This window comes from Dipodomys ordii, unplaced genomic scaffold, assembly GCF_000151885.1.
Source record: "Dipodomys ordii isolate 6190 unplaced genomic scaffold, Dord_2.0 Scaffold19, whole genome shotgun sequence".
Classification (NCBI taxonomy): domain Eukaryota; kingdom Metazoa; phylum Chordata; class Mammalia; order Rodentia; family Heteromyidae; genus Dipodomys; species Dipodomys ordii.
In genome coordinates, this window is record NW_012267235.1 from 2,518,769 (window position 1) to 2,537,991 (window position 19,223).

Genomic DNA, 19,223 nt, shown 5'->3' on the forward strand with positions numbered 1-19,223 from the left:
CTAGCTATTCATCTAAGTTAGAGTGTAAGAAGAGAAAAAATTGGGTGATTTCTGGTATTCGCCCCCTTAAATTCTTTATTTGGTAACTCAGTATGACAGACTTTAGGTTAATATTAAGGTCATTATCAAGTGATCTAAAATGTATACTTCTTTATTGTTTCTGTCCCTATGCTAATATCTACTGAATCATAATCCGTAAGGTTGCACCTCAGGAACTGCATTTCTCACAAATTATTTGGTGGTTTATCCTCCCTTCCACTCCTGAAATACTGCCCTCCCCAGTCCCATGTTTGAGATTGATCACAAGGTCTTACATATGAAAACACTTGACCAGAGCTACTACTAGCTCTCAGATTTCTTCTATCTAAAGTTTGCAAACCTCAAGTTTAGATTTTAGAATATTAAAATAACTGAAAATTTTATTGTTCCTATAAACAGAGGTTGTTAATAAGGTTTGAGGAATTAATTTGAGCATAATTTTGGAGGTGTATGAGATGGCCATTTCTGTATCTTGGATGCTAAAATGTTGCAACACTTCATTTTAGTACCTGAATTCTTTTGTTTTATATGCACTTTGAATTTAACCTGCTTTGTCAATTAAATATATAGCTCTTTAAAGTTCAGATAAAATATCAGATATAACTGAAGTCACTTAAAAATGTCAAGTTCCACGTAACTATGTCTGCTACATTAGATTTTGATGGCCTACTATTTGATTCTTAATGAGATACATAAAATGAGCCACTCATATTGCCATAAGTCATTTGCCTTTGTCAAAATTACTGCAATATGATTATAGTATCTAGTAAGGAAAGAATATATTAGCTTTCTGGACCCTCGTTGGTTTGTGATAATCCAGTTTCATAGCACCACAATAAGAAATAAGTGGAGAGATACAGGAAACTCTGAAAGAATAGTAAATTGAGTGAATAATGATTAATTTGAGTCTTATTTTAAAAGCCTAAACTGAGAATGAGTATGCTGGTGAGAATTTTTAAACTAAATTACGTTGTTTTTGGAGCCCCCTCCCCCAAAAAAAATGTTCTTAAAAAAAGAAATGTTCCTAGAACTGGGAATGTGGTATACAGGTAGTGTTTGCCTAGTATGCATGAGGCACTGTGTTCGATTCCTCAGTACCACATAAACAGAAAAATCTGGAAGTGGTGCTATGGTTTATAGTAGAGTTTTACCCTTGAGCAAAAGAAGCCCAGTGTTTTAAGTCCCAGGACTGGGAAAAAAATATTCCCTTGAGTCCGCAACCATTTGGTTTAATAGCATTTTGAAATGGGGAGCATAGAAGCACATACAATTTATCTCTTGAAACACAAGTGCTTAGTTCCTGAGTTCAGAGTAGTGGTTTGTGAATGTTCAGGTTTTTTTCCTTCTTTCAAAGAAGTTTGAGAGTGCCTGTAACTGTAAATTGTGTTAATCTGTGCTTGCCATGAAACTGATGATCATGACCAACTCCCATCAGGTCTTCTGAGTTAAGAGGAGAGAGTGTTCAAATTGAGGTCAAAGTCATGTGATGATGTCATCATTTTTTATTAGATTGTCTTTACATAAATATAGGTAATACATATATCTACTATTATATATTATAATAGGTAAATTTATTATAGTGTACGAACATAACTTAAATATATATGTAATATATAAATATGTATGAAAAACTTGTATTCTAATATTATATATTAGCTGTATTATGATAAATATATTCAATATAATATATAAGCATTAAATAGTATAGTTTAATATACTATTTAATATAATAATACATTTATATGAGATGCTTGTACTTACTTACCAGATTTTCAGCATACTTTAGTATTTTCTCTTTTTTTTTTTCATTGGATATGGGGCTTGAGCTCTGGGCCTGGGCCCTGTCCTTGAGCCCTTCAGGTCAATGCTAGTGCTCTACCACTTGAGCCACAGCTCCACTTCTGATTTTTTGATGGTTAATTGGAGATAAGAGTCTCATGGACTTTCTTGCTTGGCCTGGCTTTGATCCTAAGATCTCAGCTTCCTGAGTAGCTAGGATGACAGGTATGAGCCACCAGGGCCCTGCTGTAGTATGTTGTTTTTTATGTGTGAAAAGCAACCCAACTAGATCTTTAATACTAACAGACACATCATTTTGTATTTTATAGATTGGTGATTTTGCTATGCTTAAAAGATTGAATTTTCTCTTATTTGTTTGACAGCTAATATCTTTGCCAACTTTTCTCTGCTCATTTATATGTGTTGATGTGTCTTCACGGTCATGTGTTTTGGGAAAAGAATTCTGATAACAAGCTTCAGTTCTACAAAGGAGGCCCCATACATAATAAGCTCAATAATAAGCTTAAGGATATTTTTCATTGCTTTGGTTGTGGCAGGAGGAAATAAGTGTGATATTATGACATGAGATCTTGATGGCACTATGTTTCTCTTCTGTGGTCTTGGCTATTGAAGGTTTTCTGTTTCTTGTAAGTTTTTCTCTCTCCTCCCACAAGCACTCTTCCACTAAAATCTTCACTACATTCAGAAAAGATAGTGAAGCCAAAAGTAATTTAGGCAACTTACAGAGTTAAATATTTATGAAAAACAGTTTATATTTGTCAGCTTTCAGGGTGGTCTTACATTTTAACACTCAAATATCATTTGGGTATTTCAGAAGAATAAAGATGGGTAGACATGTTTGTACTTTGTGTCTGTCCAGGCATTAATGTTTGTCTAGCAGTAAGGTAGCAGTGAAGTACTGGTCCCCTGCCTCCCAGCATATACAGAGTATCACAATGTAGGCCAGCCAGGTCTCAAATTCACTATCCTCCGGACTCAGCCTTCTGTGTTTCAGGCCATCTTGTAAACTTACAATTTAACACATCCAAATTATTGTCAAGCCAGCCAGAGCTGTATTCTCTGATCTTAGCCTCTGGAATAGCTACAGTTACAATGAGTCACCTGTATCCAGTTGAATTTAGATTTATTTAACTCAATTCATGTTGTTATATACAATAAAAGCTAACACGCTTCAAACTCATACACAGACATATGCATTTTAAAAGTTAAACCTTATTCTTCACAAAGACCTCCTCATTTTATTGTGCTTTTATTTTTGTAATGCCTGAATTTTTTAAGCAGTATTTTCTGTGTTGTGAAAAGTTAATTTAGTTACTGTAGTAAGATTCTTAAAGTATCTGTTGCCATACACTTTATACAGTATAAACATGTGGAGATATAACTTTGCATTCTCCCCTTGCCAATAAAATCGATACAAGCTAAAAAGTAAATAAAATATGTGTTATCTGGTTTATTGTTAGAGGCTATGTCTAAAATGCATATAGAGTTGAGATGGGGCTGTGGCTCAGTTAACAATGCATACTTCATATGTGTGAGGCTCTGCTGTGAATTTATGGCCCCCAAGAGGAAAAATATAAAGCTTAGATCACGATTAAATTTTACTTGACTTTCTTTTTATGAAAAAAGTAAATTGGAGATATTTTTGTTTAAGTTGTCCTCATCAGATTGGTCTCGTGATAAAACTAGTGAATACAAACTATTTCAAATTGATCTTGAAAGAGCAGTGTTGTGACTAGTTTGGCTGGATTAAATCTGTGACTACCACTTACTTTTGTAAGTGGTGTTGATTTTTAAAAACATGGCTCATTCCTTTACATATTTTCTGTTTGCATTGCCAGTAAAATCGAGACTTTGCTATGCAATTTTGAGTGGCTCCTTAATTTAAAAGAATCAGCCATCCGCAGGTATATAAATGTGTGTGTGTGTGTGTGTGTGTATGTGTGTGTGTGTGTGTGTAAGACCTTTCTTTTACATTGCACTTCTGTTTAGAATATATATCCCTGAATATTGGAGTAAATTCCTATCTAAATTTTTTATTGCTACCCATCATTCTACTTAAAGTTTACTTGCAGAACAATCTTTTCAAAATTGAAATGTTTCCAGTATTTTTTCAATAATATCCAACACTTTGGTCTTCTTTGTCTCTTAATGAGATTCTGACATCTAGTACAACTTGCCTTCCATTTCTTTCTCATTTATATTTAAAATGGAATATCCAAATACATCTAAATTGTATTCTTTTTCTGTTTTATTTTGTACACACTCTTATGTCTGACAATACTCTTTCTTATTACTCATGCTTTCTTTCCCTCCATCACTCTGAAAGGAGGAGATTGGATATCTGCTCAGAGAGGCAGTCTCTATGATGTCCTTCCTTTTTTAATTTTTTAACCAATTTGCTTGTGTATAGACAGCAATTTTACTTTTCCCATTCTATTTTAGTAAATTTCCTATGTACTTTCCTCCCAGTAGTCCAAGACTTCAAAGGGTTTATTATTTATCTCTTTATTCCTAGCATATTGCAGTGGTACATCAGAATATTTAAATGACAGCTTTAATTAATTTTTGACTTAATTATGTAGGGTACTTTTACATTTTGACTATTACATGATTAATAGAAAATGTTATTGGAAAATAAGCCTGACTCACTTATTTTGTGTTACATTTCAATAGGATAACACTGTTTATTTAGGTCATGTTTTATGACTTGGTACTCTGTGACATAATGAAGAGAATTCCCTAAATTGTGACAGATTTCTGACATTTATTGAACAAAATTCATTGAGAAGCTCTCATCTATAAAGTAAAAAAATTAATATAATTCATTTTAAAACAAATTTGATGAGGCAATTAATTCCATTTCTCTTTGTTGCTGTATGGAACTCAATAAATGATTTCAGGTATTAATAACCAACTTTCCTTGTCTTGTTTCTAGGTGCAGGACATCTGCTTCAGCCATGACTGTCGCTGGGTTGTAGTCAGTACGCTCCGAGGTACTTCTCATGTGTTCCCCATCAACCCTTATGGTGGCCAGCCATGTGTTCGCACGCACATGTCACCACGAGTAGTGAATCGCATGAGCCGTTTCCAGAAAAGTGCTGGACTGGAAGAGATTGAACAAGAGCTGACGTCAAAGCAAGGAGGACGCTGTAGCCCTGTTCCAGGTCTATCAAGCAGTCCGTCTGGCTCACCTCTGCATGGTAAACATTATTTTGTCTCTCCTCACTGCCTCCTGCATTCTTAGTTCCTAGTGTCCTTAATTCTAAGGATAAAACAGTTAACAAATTGCTTTTAATGTGCGTATGATAAGATTATCTGCTCATTGAACACACTTTCAATGTAGTACATTTGAGACAATATAAAATTATAAAAATAGTATTTTTTTGTCTGTCTTGGGTACTTTCCCTGAACTTATTTGCTGAAGGCTAGTGCTCTATCACTTTTAGTTACAGCCCATCTTCTAGCTTCTTAGTATTTTTTATTTATTTATTTATTTTTATTTTTGTCGGTCATGGGGCTTGAACTCTGGGCCTGGGCGCTGTCCCTCAGCTCTTCAGCTCAAGGCGAGCACTCTACCACTTGAGCAACAGTGCTACTTCCCGTTTTCTAATGGTTTATTGGAGATAAGAGTCTCATGGACTTTCCTTGCCCAGGCTGGCTTTGAACCTTGATCCTCAGATCTCAGCCTCCTGAGTAGCTAGGATTACAGGCGTGAGCCACCAGTGCCCGGCAGCTTCTTAGTATTTAATTGGAGATAGAGTCTCAGGGACTTTCTTGCCTAAGCTAGCTTTAAATGGCAGTCCTCAGATCTCAGCCTCCTGAGTATCTAGGATTACAGGTGTGACCCACCTGCACCTGGCAATATTGTGCAATAATTTTTTTATTATATAAGGATATTTGGTATCATTTAAGCATATAAAGTTTAACACTGTTTATATAACTTTAGGAATGAGTCCCATTTCCACTTATTTTTTCCAAAACATTTTGTGTCCAAAATGGACTAGGGCTAAGTTTATTAAGAAATATTGCTTATTTCAGAGTTAATAATCATGAGTGGTGTATTCTTTATGTATCTTCAGTTTTTACTATTTTTTCTTTTGGTGGTTTTGGGATTTGATCTTGGGGCCTTACTCTTGCCTGGCAACGCTATGTTGCCCAAGCACTTCTTAACTGATTATTTTTAAGATTGTGTCTTACTTCTAGCCTAGGTAAATAATTGGAACATAGCTTGCCACCATGGTTGAGATGTATACAGTATGTTTTGGCTTTTTCTGTTTAGTTGGAGCCTCATGGACTTTTCTGCCTGTTCTGGCCTGGAACTGTGAGCTTCCCAATATCTGCCTCTCATGTAGCTAGGCTGTACAACCCCACAGTGTAGCTCTTGGCTGAGAGGGCATCTTAAATGTAAGCCTGGGCTGGCTTCGAACTGTACATAATTCCAATCTAGTCCCTGCCTCCTGATTACTGGCATGAGACACTGGTACATGACGCTTGAGCCACTCTGCCTGGCCTTCTCATTTTTCAGTGGAAATTTTGAGTCATATGTGTATTTTAATTTGTTAGATAACCCTAATCTAATTCTGATAAGAATGATCCCCCCCCCCTTTTTTTTGGATCAGTTGTGGGGCTTGTACTCTGGTCTTAGGCGCTGTCCCTCAGCTCTTCAGCTCAAGGCTAGCACCCTACCATTTGAGCTACAGCAGTACTTTTGGTTTTCTGGTTGTTTATTGGAGATGAGAGTCTCATGGACTTTCCTGCCTGGGCTGGCTTTGAACCGTGAGCCTCAGATCTCAGACTCCTGAGTAGCTAGGATTAGAGGCACGAGCCACCGGCGCAGGACTGATTCCTCTTTTTTGAGCATTGTGTATTTTCTATGACAGATAACCATTTATGTTTGGAAACTGAAGCTTTTTAAAAATAGAGTATATGATAATCATGGAAAATAATGTTTTTTAATCATTTAAAATTCATACTACATAAAAGCAAACATTTAAATGTAACATTTGTACATGCACAGTGTTTTACCACCTACCAACTCTTTCTTCTTCTGTAACATTCGCCTCATACCAACTGTGAACATCTAAAAACTTACTCAGTGGGTGCATTTATTCTGTGTATTTTATATAATTCATTTGCGATACATACCCTTTTGTTTCTGATTCCTTTCACTTAATACAGTGCTTTTGATGTTCTTCCAAATTGTAGTGTATATCAGTACTTCATTCTTTTTATTTTTATGGTTATATTGTACTTCTTTATATGAACATACATTCAAACCTGGAAGGCACTTTGTTTGCTTCTAACTTTTGGCTGTTAGGAATTGTCTGTGATTGTATTTTTGTTTGAGTACTTCCTTACAACTCTATTGCATATTTGTCTATGTCTTAGCTTCTGTACTGACAATGTAACTTATCTATATGTATGTATTTTCTATAGAAGTTTTAGGATAGACTGAAAACAATATGTTTATTGTATTCTGGGAAGAGCCACTATAAAGAAAAAATAATCTTTTTTCTCTTGCTTATTTTAGTTTTATTAATATTATTTTTTAGCTATTATTTTTATAAGAGCAGTTATTGTTCTTATGTGCTTAACTGGTGACTTGTGTACTTCAAGGTTGACAGGTTTTTAGGATTAAATGTTTTTGAGAATCAGTTCTAGATTAGTATTCATCTAATTTAAAATGTAATCAGAACTTTTATATTGTATACATGTATATTTGTATATAAATGTATATACTTATATATGTATGTGTATACATATGGTTTGCCAACTTCTAGTGGCTCACGTTTATAATTCTAGTTACTCAGGAGTGTGAGGTCTGAGGATCATGGTTTAGCATTAGCCTAACCAACAAATCCATGAGAATCTTTAAACAACCAGCAAAATATGGGAACTTTGCTTGATATGGTAGTCTATACCTATACAGAGGAAGGATGGTTGAGAGTTTGAGGCCAGCCTGGTATAAGATGTCAATCTTGTCTGCCATTTTCAAGGCATTTTATTTTAGACCTAAGTCATTACTTACTTTTTTTTTTTTGCTGGCTCTGGGGCTTAAACTCAGGCTCTGTGTATTATCCCTGGGCACAAGGCTAGTGCTCTCCCACTTGAGCCACATTGCCACTTTTAGCTTTTTCTGAGTAGTCTATTGGAGATAAGAACCTTTAGATTTTCCTACCCTGGCTGTCTTTGAATCAAGATCCTAAGATCTCAGTCTCCTGAATAGCTAGGATTATAGATATAAGCCACTGCCATGTGACCATTAACTTACTTTTGGAATATATTTTGGTGTATGATATAGATAGAGGGGTATAATATATATGAACTCAGGGCTTTTCTCTTTGTTTTCAACTTGAACAAAATACCACCAAAGACTCTGGAAGAGTTAGTTCACATATACAGTGTGCTAGGTGGACAAGGAAAAGCACATTTGTTGTTAAATTTAGGGTTCATCTTTCTGTTCTTGCTTATTTACTAATAAAACTGCACATACTTTTTGTTGTTGTTGTTGTTGGCTGTGGGGCCTGAACTCTGTGCCTGGGAGCTGTCCCTCAGCTCTTCGTCTCAAGTTTAGCACTCTACCACTTGAACCACAGCGCCACTTCTGGCTTATGTAGTGCTGAGGAATTGAACCCAGGGCCTCATGCATGCAAGGCAAGCACTCTACTACGGAGCCACCTTTATAGCCTGCACACATCCTTCTTTGCCAAACTTTGGACATAACCTGGTAATATTCAGGTCATCCCTGCTCTCATATATCTTCTACATCAAAGAGTAGGGAGTGATTAAATAACTGAAAGGACTTCATGTCAGTGAGGTTTTGGTGAAGATGGAAAGTATCAGACAAGGATTTTATTATTTATGAAAGGATTGGAGTTGAAGATTAATACTATACTTTTATTGCTTTCATAGCTCTCCTGTTTTTCTGGAAATCTCAACGAGATTCCACACTTTTCGATTACACTGGATCCCTTTTCAAAAGCAATGAATTTTAGAGGTATTTTCCTCTTATATACATGTGGTAAAATGTGATTATCCTAGAATTTCACCATCATTCCATGTTGCTTCCTCATTTTGGAACATAGACATTAGAGTGATGATCATTTTTCATTTTCTTTTTGTATCTTCCAAGACAAAACAAATCGGCATTGTGTTGGTTAGTTCTAAAAATGATGTATTTACAGTTCATGTGGGTAAACAGTCTCATGCTGGTTAAAACAATGTAAACCTTTGAACAGGGAGGGATTCATCTTGAAAATGAATCATGTTTTGGCGGTATTACCCTTGTTTGTCTTTGCTCTTTTTAGCTAAGTATAGGAAACTGTTAAATAACAGTTGATATAGGAGTTATTTCCTTTTTACTTCTTGGAGCCAATCCAGTTTAGGTTAGGAGGTTTTCTCTCCCCCTCCCTTTGTTCCCCTCTCCTCGTCTACTTCCCTCTCATTCTTCCCAACCCTCCTTTCCCCCTCTCTTCCTCTCTGTTTCTGCCCCTCTTTTCCTCTCCCCACTTCTCCTCCATCTCTTCCCTCCTTGCCCCCCACTCTTCTTCCCTTCCCCTTTCCTTTTCAGATGTTTAGTTTTTGAAATATATTCTTTCTAAATATTTCTTTCACTTCCTGTCTTGTCTAAACCTTAGTATGGGAGGAGTTCTTAGGTTGAGATCCATGACCCAGAATATTCACTAGCCTTTAACCTAAAGTCAATCTTAACTTTCATCGTGCATATGAAAATGGATATAAAATACAGTTGAAATATCTTGAACTATTATATACATCTTCAGATATTGTTTTTTCATCACGGCTTTTAAATTATGCATGATTATATAGTAGCATTACTATTTTATTTCACTGAAAAACCAGATTCTTTTTTTCTTTTCTTGTCTTTTTTTTTTTTTTTTGTCGGTCGTGGAGCTTGAACTCTGGGCCTGGCTGCTGTCCCTCAGCTCTTCAGCTCAAGACTAGCGCTCTACCACTTGAGCTATAGCGCCACTTCTGGTTTTCTGGTGGTTTATTGGAGATAGGAGTTTCATGGTCTCTCCTGCCCGGGCTGGCTTTGAACCGTGATCCTCAGACCTCAGCCTCTTGAGTAGCTAGGATTACAGGCGTGAGCCACCAGCTCCCGGCCAGATTCTTTTAAATATATTTGTTACTCAAATCACTTTATTCAGTGTATTTGTAATTATTTTTCTAACAAGCACAACCTCCCCAGATGGTCCAAATAATCTCTTGTGTAGAAATGATTTTATCCTTATTACACTGGCCTCCAAAAATAAAAAAAAAAATTGCTTGTATTTCTGGTCACTTTGTATATTAGTTGGTAAAATTTATATTATAAGATTTTTAATATCTTTAGAATTTGTTCAAGAAAATAAATTTATATTTAAGTCATTATTTGCTGGAATGAAGAGATTGTTATTCCTGGTGACATTGCATTTCTGAATAATATATGTCAGTTGCTTTACTTCATTCAGCGAGTATGAATTAGTTTTTCACTTGTCTAGTACTGCTCTGGGCTCTATGGTCCCAGCACTGAACAAAGCAGGAACATCATTGTTCTCTTGCAACTATGGGAAAAATTGGAGAATACCAGGAGAATAGGAAATACCTAGAGATGATTACAATGTTAAGCTATTGTCTTGTCTCTATACCTTATTGAGAAGGTGATATTTGAGACTTGACTTGATGGGAATCAGGGGATAGTCACAGAATGGAATGGCCAGAGTAAAACCTTAAAACAAAGAATGATAAGGTGGTGAGAGTATGTGAAATCTAGAGGCCAGATGTAAAATAGATGATGGGTTAGTGAGGCCAGATCACTCAGCCTTTGACTGCCTCATAGTTCCACGGCAAGGATATGGAGGATTTTAAGAGTTAGGTTGACTATGTTTCAGCCTGATTCAAGCGAAAATCTGTGTGAACAATGTATTTTATGGCAGATACGTTAGAACAGATAAGTCTGGTAATTAGAATTTTGGCTTGAATAACTAGAGGAATAAGTTGTTGTCATTGAAGTGAAGAATGCTATGCATAAAACAGGTCCGAGTGTGGGTCATTGCTCTCCTATGACTGACTCTTGGTTATATGGTTCTCGAGCTGACCAGAAAGGGCTAACTTATTTGTATGGTGTGTAAGGCATGAACAATATTTAAAGTCAAAAACAAGAAAAGAACTCTAGGTTGTTTGAGAACCATAAGTAAGAAATGTTCTTCAATAAATAGCCTAAAAAGGAAAACCAAACGTGGAGAGGCCCTATGAGAAACTTTTTCAGGTAGAAAGCAATAAGTATTGTTAAATTATTGTTATTGCTTTATGAAGACAAAAACTAGAGAAATGATTTATATTAGATAAAAATTTTTTTGGTAACAGTAGTAAAAAATAGCAAGAAATTTTTAGTAAGAAATTGGCATCTGTATGCATTAATGAGCACCAGTGTAAGGAGTGGAAAATTGGGGACTGAATCTATTCCTCCAAAAATAGGAAGCCAAGAAAGAGGCAGAGTCCTCTAGGAAAGATGGCATTCCATTCATTATTTGTAAGGTGTTGTTTATGCTCCTGAGTAAATTTAATTCCTGAAGCGTATTCAAGTGCTAACATCAGGTTTCTACGTCTGTACTGCTTTCCTGTTTTATTTTTCATATGTCCATTTAACCTTGTCTTTCCATCCCAATTAATAAGTCTTTTTTCTGTTAAAAATACTATTGATTTTTCTGTTTTTATTTAACTTTTATCTGTAACTCCTTTCTTGCCACTCTCTATTCATGATTTGTGAAAGTATCTCATTACTAAACTGTAAGTAACTCTAAGACTATTGGAGAATCTAGAGTCCAACTCCTTAGGGGTAAAATCCATTCTCTTTGACTTTTGAACTGTAATATTAGACAAATTGTTTCATCAACCTCATTCTCATATTCCTATCTGTAAAGTAAAGGTAATATCAACAGCATCATATGTATGACAATTAGATAAAGCACTAGGAATAACGCTTTGCACGTATCAAATATTTAGTAAAAACTACCTATACTGTTAGTATCTTTAGGAATATTGATGTTAATTTGACAGTGTAAGGACTGATTCATTTTTCATGTTTTTAGTTTAGGAACTATTAAATGAGTAATTCAAGTAATGAGTGGATGCATTAGAATTCTGAGCCAGAATTCTTTACTAATGTTTGTAGTAAAATTGGGCTCAAACTTTACCTTAATTTGTGGTAATGTTTCTGAATTGAAAAGAGACACCAGTATAAAACTAAAAGTAATAATCTATTTTTTCTCATTTCAACTTGAAGCATCACATTTTAATCCCTTAAATGAATATGAAAATTTCCCTGTTTCGTTCAAGAATAGAGAGTTTACCATGACATAGAGGATATGAATTTGAAGAAGGGGTTCTTGCTGACTTCTTTCGTTCTCTAGTTCTTGGAAGTTCCTATTTTCTTCTTAACTCATTTGTTGACATAACAAGACTTGTGTTCAGGTTTCTACATTTGGCATCTAAATTCCAAATTATGCTTTTTCCAAATGGAAGTTGTTCATAAGATTAGGCTTTGGAGTAGCCTGTTTTTCTTGGACTTTTACTTTCCTTGTATCAAACCACCACTACCACCACCATCACCACTACCACCACTACCACCTCTACCCAAAACTGGCAGTATCAATTTTCTTTTCAGCATCTGTATGAAGTATTCGTTTTTACCACCAAGAGTCTGTTTATAGACTTCATTTGATGGCTTATTGTAATTATTTACTTTTGGTGATCAGGAGTTTTCTTGATATAGACCACATCACAATTGTAAATACAGAGTACCGACACATTTCATTCAGCCTTTTATAGTTTCACCTACTTAAGAAAATCAGTAATAATGTGATGCTTCCATATCCCTGTTTACTTGTAGAATAAAGATTCCCATAATTTGTTTTCATTTTTGCCAAAACAATCAATCATGGGTACTGTAGCTCTGTTTTAAATTTTATGCCTCATATCACAAGAGAATATAAATACATGTGAATACATGGGACATGGGGGAAAATGTCTTCTTTTGGGAGACTTTACTTCGTGGGTTTTGCCTATCCCTTGTGCTTTCGTTCTTTCCTTACCTGAGATGGTTTCTTATTTTTAAATATGTCTTTTTCTTACAGAGTTTCTCCCCTTGTCAGTTTTTAATCATTTTTCTAAAATGTTACTATTGTAGTATGGTAGTTCTGAAATTTACTATACACCTAACTCATTTAAATATCCCAAACCATTTTCTGTAGTTTATCAGAGATAGCACATGTGAGTTCTTTATGGAAGTGCATGGAGACAAGCAGTATCACTATTCTAGGAGTCAAATGTCATTTGAGAACCATTAGTTGAAGGTGCTATTAAAGAACAGTACCTATTCTGTAATGGATTTTGTTAGAGCAGTTTTGCGTTCAATACACAATGAGCAATTAGTATGGCTACTATTATTGTTTAGGAAAATTAATAAAACCGGCGATGAATCTTAAGAACATTCCAGACAGCTTTGTCCTTCTAAATTATAGTTTTGAAGTATAATTCTATAAAAAGGAATCATTTTTAAATGTATAATCAAATGCTATTTATGTTTTTTTGTATTTTAAAAAAAACCTTTAAAATGGATACCAGTTAAAGTCATCAGACTTTTAGGAAAACAGATTTTTTTTTTTATGACTGATGAAATCTTTCCTTTTTTCACAGTTTTGTGTTTTTTTTCTTTTTGACATCGGCAAATCATAAACTCTTATGTTTTGAAAGTTTTACTTTTAAATGAGTAATGAGAAATGCCTCTAGAGGGCAATATTTTCTCAAGTTTTCAATAATTAAGTCAAGGTAACCCTGGTATGAACTTGGGGTTCTGTGGGTGCTAATGTCTTGTTAGTTCTTATATAATCCTTCTTTCTTTTCATTATGTGATCTATGATTTATTCCTTATACTCTTTGTAGAGAATTGGACTTTGGAAATACAGTGCTTTCAGTTTATATCCCCTTTTTTTAGTACTGTATCTTGATACTTTATATTCAAAAATGAGTTGTATAATTTCAGTATTTTTAGTGTGTTCTAAAATTTTATTTCTTTTATTGAATATATCCTGTGATTTAAGGACCTTTTTATCGGTACAATTTAATGTAGCAAAGTGATAAGATTCCACTATTGGTAATCTAGTAGCTAATCGCTGTTAACATGGACATTTATTATTGTTTCCTTTTATAATACTAATTTTATTCTTATGTAAAAGATAAATTGATTATATAAGTAGTTATGCCATAATTTTATGATGAAAAAGACTTTTACCCTGTACCTCTTTCATCTAATTCTAACCTTTCTGGTTTGTTTTTACCTGCTTCTGCAGATCTTGTTAATAGATATCCTGAACTGAAGCCTTAACTTTCTTTTTCTTTTGCCTTTTTAAATCATGAGAATATCATTAGTTTTAACTTCTTCTTATTATGTTTCTATTTTCTGCTATATGTTTTTAATAAGCTTTTCCTTAATTATCACATCTTTTTCTTAGATGTCATTTAATCTCTAAGAGACACTTAAAATTTTTTTACATCTGCTTTTACTCCTTTATTATCTCCATTTTCTCAAGGTATTTTTCTTCCCAGTTTTTGTTTTATTTTGTACTGACTTTTATTTTCATATTGGAACATAGTTCTTATCTTTGACTACATTACAGCTTAATTGGATACATAAAATAAAATATTGATATCTTAGTTTCGTCAGCTTGATTAGACCAAAATAGTGACTTCAACTTTTGTTTGATCATTATTATTTATTATTCATCTTGTTTGTGTAATTTTATTCTAGTCAACAAATTTAGTACTAAGAAAGTAATTGAAACTCCTTGAATTAAGAAATGGCATATTAACTTACAGGTCCTAATGATCTAGCAGAACTGGTGATTTTATCAAGGTACTTTCAATAGTTACTACTTGTAGGTACTTTGTCTCAGGTTGGTCAGCTTGCTCATAAAGGAATTCTATCTTTTGTTCAGGGTGTTTGTGCTAGGGGTAACTAAGACTGTCTGGCAAGAAACTTTGAAGTTGGTTTTCAAGGAGTTGAAGGAGTTACATTGTTTTAGCTTGGTGATTTTAAAAACAAAATCAGGATTTGGATCATTTTTTTGCATATTGTTTACTCCTTTTCAGCAAGGGAATAGTTAACTAAGAATTCTCCTCTGGTTTTTTTGCTGTAGGATTTTTGTGTGGAAACATGGAGAGACGATTTTTAATTGTTGAAGTGGAAAAAAACATAAAAATCAATTATCATTAATTTTGGAGAAAGGTCTGAATATTTATGTGCCTATCAAAAGGGAGATCTGAAACATTTTTTTTAATGTTTGATTGAAGAGTGTGTGTCAGCTTTCTTAGAATCTGTAATAGTGCCTTAATGATAAATCGAAACAAAGAAATTTCAGATTATTGTTCTTGAGGGTAGCTGACAGGTATAGTTTAGTGGTTTAAAATCTCAGTTGGAGTTAGAAGTCTGTTGTTGATAGTTGTAATCTACAAAATGATTTTAAAAAATACTTGGGTCAGTGCTATGACAGTGTGTGTAAATTGAGACATAGAAGCTATGATGGTTTTTGCCTTAAGAGGGCGAATGACATTTTGAATTTGGACAAGGACTGGAAAAGGATTTAAGGTTCATTGAAAGAGTTATTCACATTGGTTGGTGTGTTTTTGCAGGTGAGAATATTGGAAGTACAATGAGACACCAGAGAGAAAGTACTTCAGATGGACAGAGGGATTAATGTAGGCATTGTTCCTAATGGTGACTTCAGAAGGGATAGGCTATTTCATTTTCAGAGTAGAGAACTTACCCTGCTAAGAGTACTAAATACTATTTAATATTAATTTACTTCTGTCTAGATTTGATATGGTTTGAAATGAGTTCATATTTCATAAAATTAAGTGAAGAAAAATCGAAGATGATAGTACTGATAAGTGATAATGATAAAACTGTAATTAATAATCCTCTGCTTAGAGTAGAGAATTAGAGGGAGTGAAGAGTCACTGTATCTCAGGAGTTACTTGTTCCAAATTGTGGGGTATCACATTGTGTGGTGCTAGTACTCGGGAACTTTCCCAACCAGAAGAGCTTACGGATATAAGTAAATTCATGGCGGTGGTTTTGCAAATGTAAAATTGCAGGTTCACATTATTTTATTAGATATACCAACTTTAAATTTTTTTGAGCAATTTTTAAAATAAATTGTTGATAATTTGGGGCAGCAAAATTAAGTATTGTTTCCTGATGAGAGGAAGTTGTAAACATATTTTGGGAGAAAGTACTTCAATATTTGGAAACTGGAAATAAAATGTTAATATAAAGGGATTTATCTTAGACCCTTTTTTATCAAAAATGCTGATTTGGCCTTTTCACACTATACTCCCATCTTTGTATGGTTGTTAAAATCTGTTGCACTTTCCCATCTGAAGGAAATGCATCTTTGACACTTCTCATGACCTGAGTCATGATGCTGAAATAGAGCCAGAAAATATTCTTAACAGTCATGGGTAATAAGAAGGAAAGCTTCCGTTAGTGAGTTGGGGGGAGGGTGGACTTGACAAACTGGAGGTTGAGGGGAGAAGAGAGTTCTTGCTATTTTAGTTTTTATCTCCTTGATTATTAGGAAAGTTGCTGACATTTCATTGCTTTATTTGTTATTTACTACAATCAGTACTTTGGTTTTAACATTTAATTTTTCCACAAGTATATGGTGATTAATGTAATCCTTATAGTTCTATTACTCTTAGATTATTTTTCTATTATCCATGCATAAGGAAATATGCTTAATATATTGCAATTAGTTCGGTTTGTCTTATGATAGTAAAATTACTTTAATTTCTGAATAAATTATTTGTACATTGATAGTTTATATAAATCTTTTGATCTAAATAATACATAAATTATATAATCTCCCTCCTTCCCTCCCCCCCTCCGTGTGTGTGTGTGTGTGTGTGTGTGTGTGTGTGTGTGTGTGTGTGTACATTGTGTGTTCTGTTATGATATAATGTTAATTGTGAGATAAAGATGGGAGTGGAAAGTATTGTTGAGAAATAAGTTTAGTGAGGTGTTATGCTAGGGAGCTAATTGTGTCCTAAATTTGCTTTATGGTGTTTGAATTTTGCTCAAAGCTTCCCCCAACTTCCCTCACCCCTGACTATCTTCTCTCAAGTTTCAGTACTTGTACGTGAGCTTAGTTTAGAGGAGGAATTTGAGAGTGTTTCAATATGCATGGTTTGGTAGTAGTTTGGATATTACAATGATCTTTCCACTCATTACATTTATTTGTACATAGATTGAGGTCCCCTGCCCTCAAATAGCGTTATGTTAATTTATACATACATACATATATATATATATGTATGTATGTATGTTATATATTTTCTGGTGTTTTTACTTTTTTTCTATGTAAAACTATACTTAATATCTAAAATGACTTAAACATTATTAATGTTTCCAAAATATTAAGAACATCATCTCTTAAATATTTTTTTTAATCCCAGATTCTTCTAAAACAAGGTTGATGAACTCCCTGTTTTTAGGTAGAATATTTTATTCATTAAAATTTGCTTCTATTCAGGCTTATGAATAAAGGCAATTAAGGTTCAGTTATGTGATACTTCCTATATTTTCACCCATTTTCTTTGTTTTGTAAACTTTATCCCATTTTGTGTGGTTGCTTCTTATAATTATTCTAGTTCTTAACTCATCTTGTATGCTAATCTTACCTCTTTCCACCTTGGATTTTGAGACTCACTGCTCTTTTGGTAGAGTGGAAACTATACTTGGTCTAAATATGCAGTTGGAAGTAATGCTTATTTCTTTAGTGCTTTTGCTTCTATGTCTCAAGTTTTTAACTTGTTGAATTTGTGTTAGCTTTAAGAACAGAAAAATACTTAAGCTTACATGTTGTATTAGGGAGGAATAACCATCAGGTAAGAATAAATTCCTTTTCCATAGGAAAGGACACCCTCACAAATAATTACTTCTTACTTAGAATTTTCTCAGTAATTTAAAAATAATCACTACAAAATAATTTGTTTTAATTCTTGTCACAGTTATTAAGTCCCTCTCCTGTCTATTACTCAGGCTACTTTGTATTTAGTAGAATGAAGTAATGACAGTGTTATTAATAACCCAAATCCCCATCTTGTAAAGAAATTCAATTTTTTTTAAGAAGCCTGTTTTGTTGGCAATTTATCTTCCAACAGTTCTCTTTTTTCCTGAAGTACTCAAGAATAATGTCTGTGGTCAAATGAAAAGTTACTTGGAAAGAACAACAAGTGTTTTTGTGATACATATAAATTGCCATGTTTTTACTTTTTGCCTCCAAAATAATTATTAGCAAGAACAAATCAAATCAAAATTGCCCTTGAACATTTTGTCTTTAATTAGGTCTCCTGTTTGTTGCGTTACCAGTGTTCTAAAATATGGGTGTGTGCCTACATGTATATAACATTCCTTCTCTTTTAATTGTGTGTTCTCTTCTCCTTGGCTCCTGTGAACAAGCATTGCTTCCGCCCAGCTTGCTATGTAGGTCAGAAGGCACTGTTTCTCACCAGGGCGCTGCTGTTTCCTTTTCCTACTCTAGCAGATTACAGATTATACTGGAACATGCCTGAGAAAAGGTCAAAAAGGAGGGTGAAAGTCCTGGAACTGCAGCTGGGAAGCTTGTCGTTCTCATCTAGGAAAGGGGAAGTGGGAGATAGAGGCTCCCATCCAACCCAAAACAACCTACATGCAGGAAATTCCTACTTGCACTGGGTACTTTGTATGAGTTCTCAAAGGCTTTATTTGGTTTTGATTAAATAAGTATTCAGAGTTACATTGAAGAAGCTTTCATGTTAAATTAGATGGAGAGCAAGAACTCAGCTGTGTTTTTAACTTTATGGAGCCTAAATATCTAGTGATTGTTTCAGAACATGCTACCATTATACTTCTTTGACTGAGTAAAGAAGTAAAAGCTTTTCAACTACAGAATTAGCTTTAACTTCTTGGTAAGTTTTGCATCTCTGTGATTCCATAGAGGATATTAAGAGCAGACTGAAAGTTTTGGTTTCCAGTGGAATGTATAATGTTCACACACAGCCCTTATATAGATCTTGTTACTCAGTTTCTGTGTTGGAATAATAGATTATAGGGAATGAAGTTTTTATACATGCTAGATTAGGGAATGTTTGAAAGGACAAAGATAATAGAAATACTTGTGAATGGGGTTGTTTCTGTAGGTTTTTCTCCTCTGGGGTGCCAGGGATCCTCATTGATATTGGGTTTCATGGGCCTCATTAATCCAATTGTAGGCCACTGACTAGGAATCTTATATCATAGAACAACAGTGGATCTTTTTGATAAGTGTGTAGAGAGGTGATAAGAC

At 34.3% G+C, this 19,223-nt stretch overlaps 1 protein-coding gene across 7 annotated transcripts in view; it reads left to right on the forward strand.

The window, feature by feature from the left end:
- Positions 1–19,223, forward strand: part of Bcas3 (breast carcinoma amplified sequence 3) — a 521,107-nt gene that overhangs the window by 156,636 nt on the left and 345,248 nt on the right. For all 7 annotated transcript variants that reach the window (XM_013013399.1, XM_013013401.1, XM_013013396.1 and 4 more), the window contains exon 15: positions 4,775–5,039. In XM_013013399.1, the coding sequence (XP_012868853.1) occupies positions 4,775–5,039 (265 nt within the window). The remainder of the gene's footprint in view (positions 1–4,774; positions 5,040–19,223) is intronic.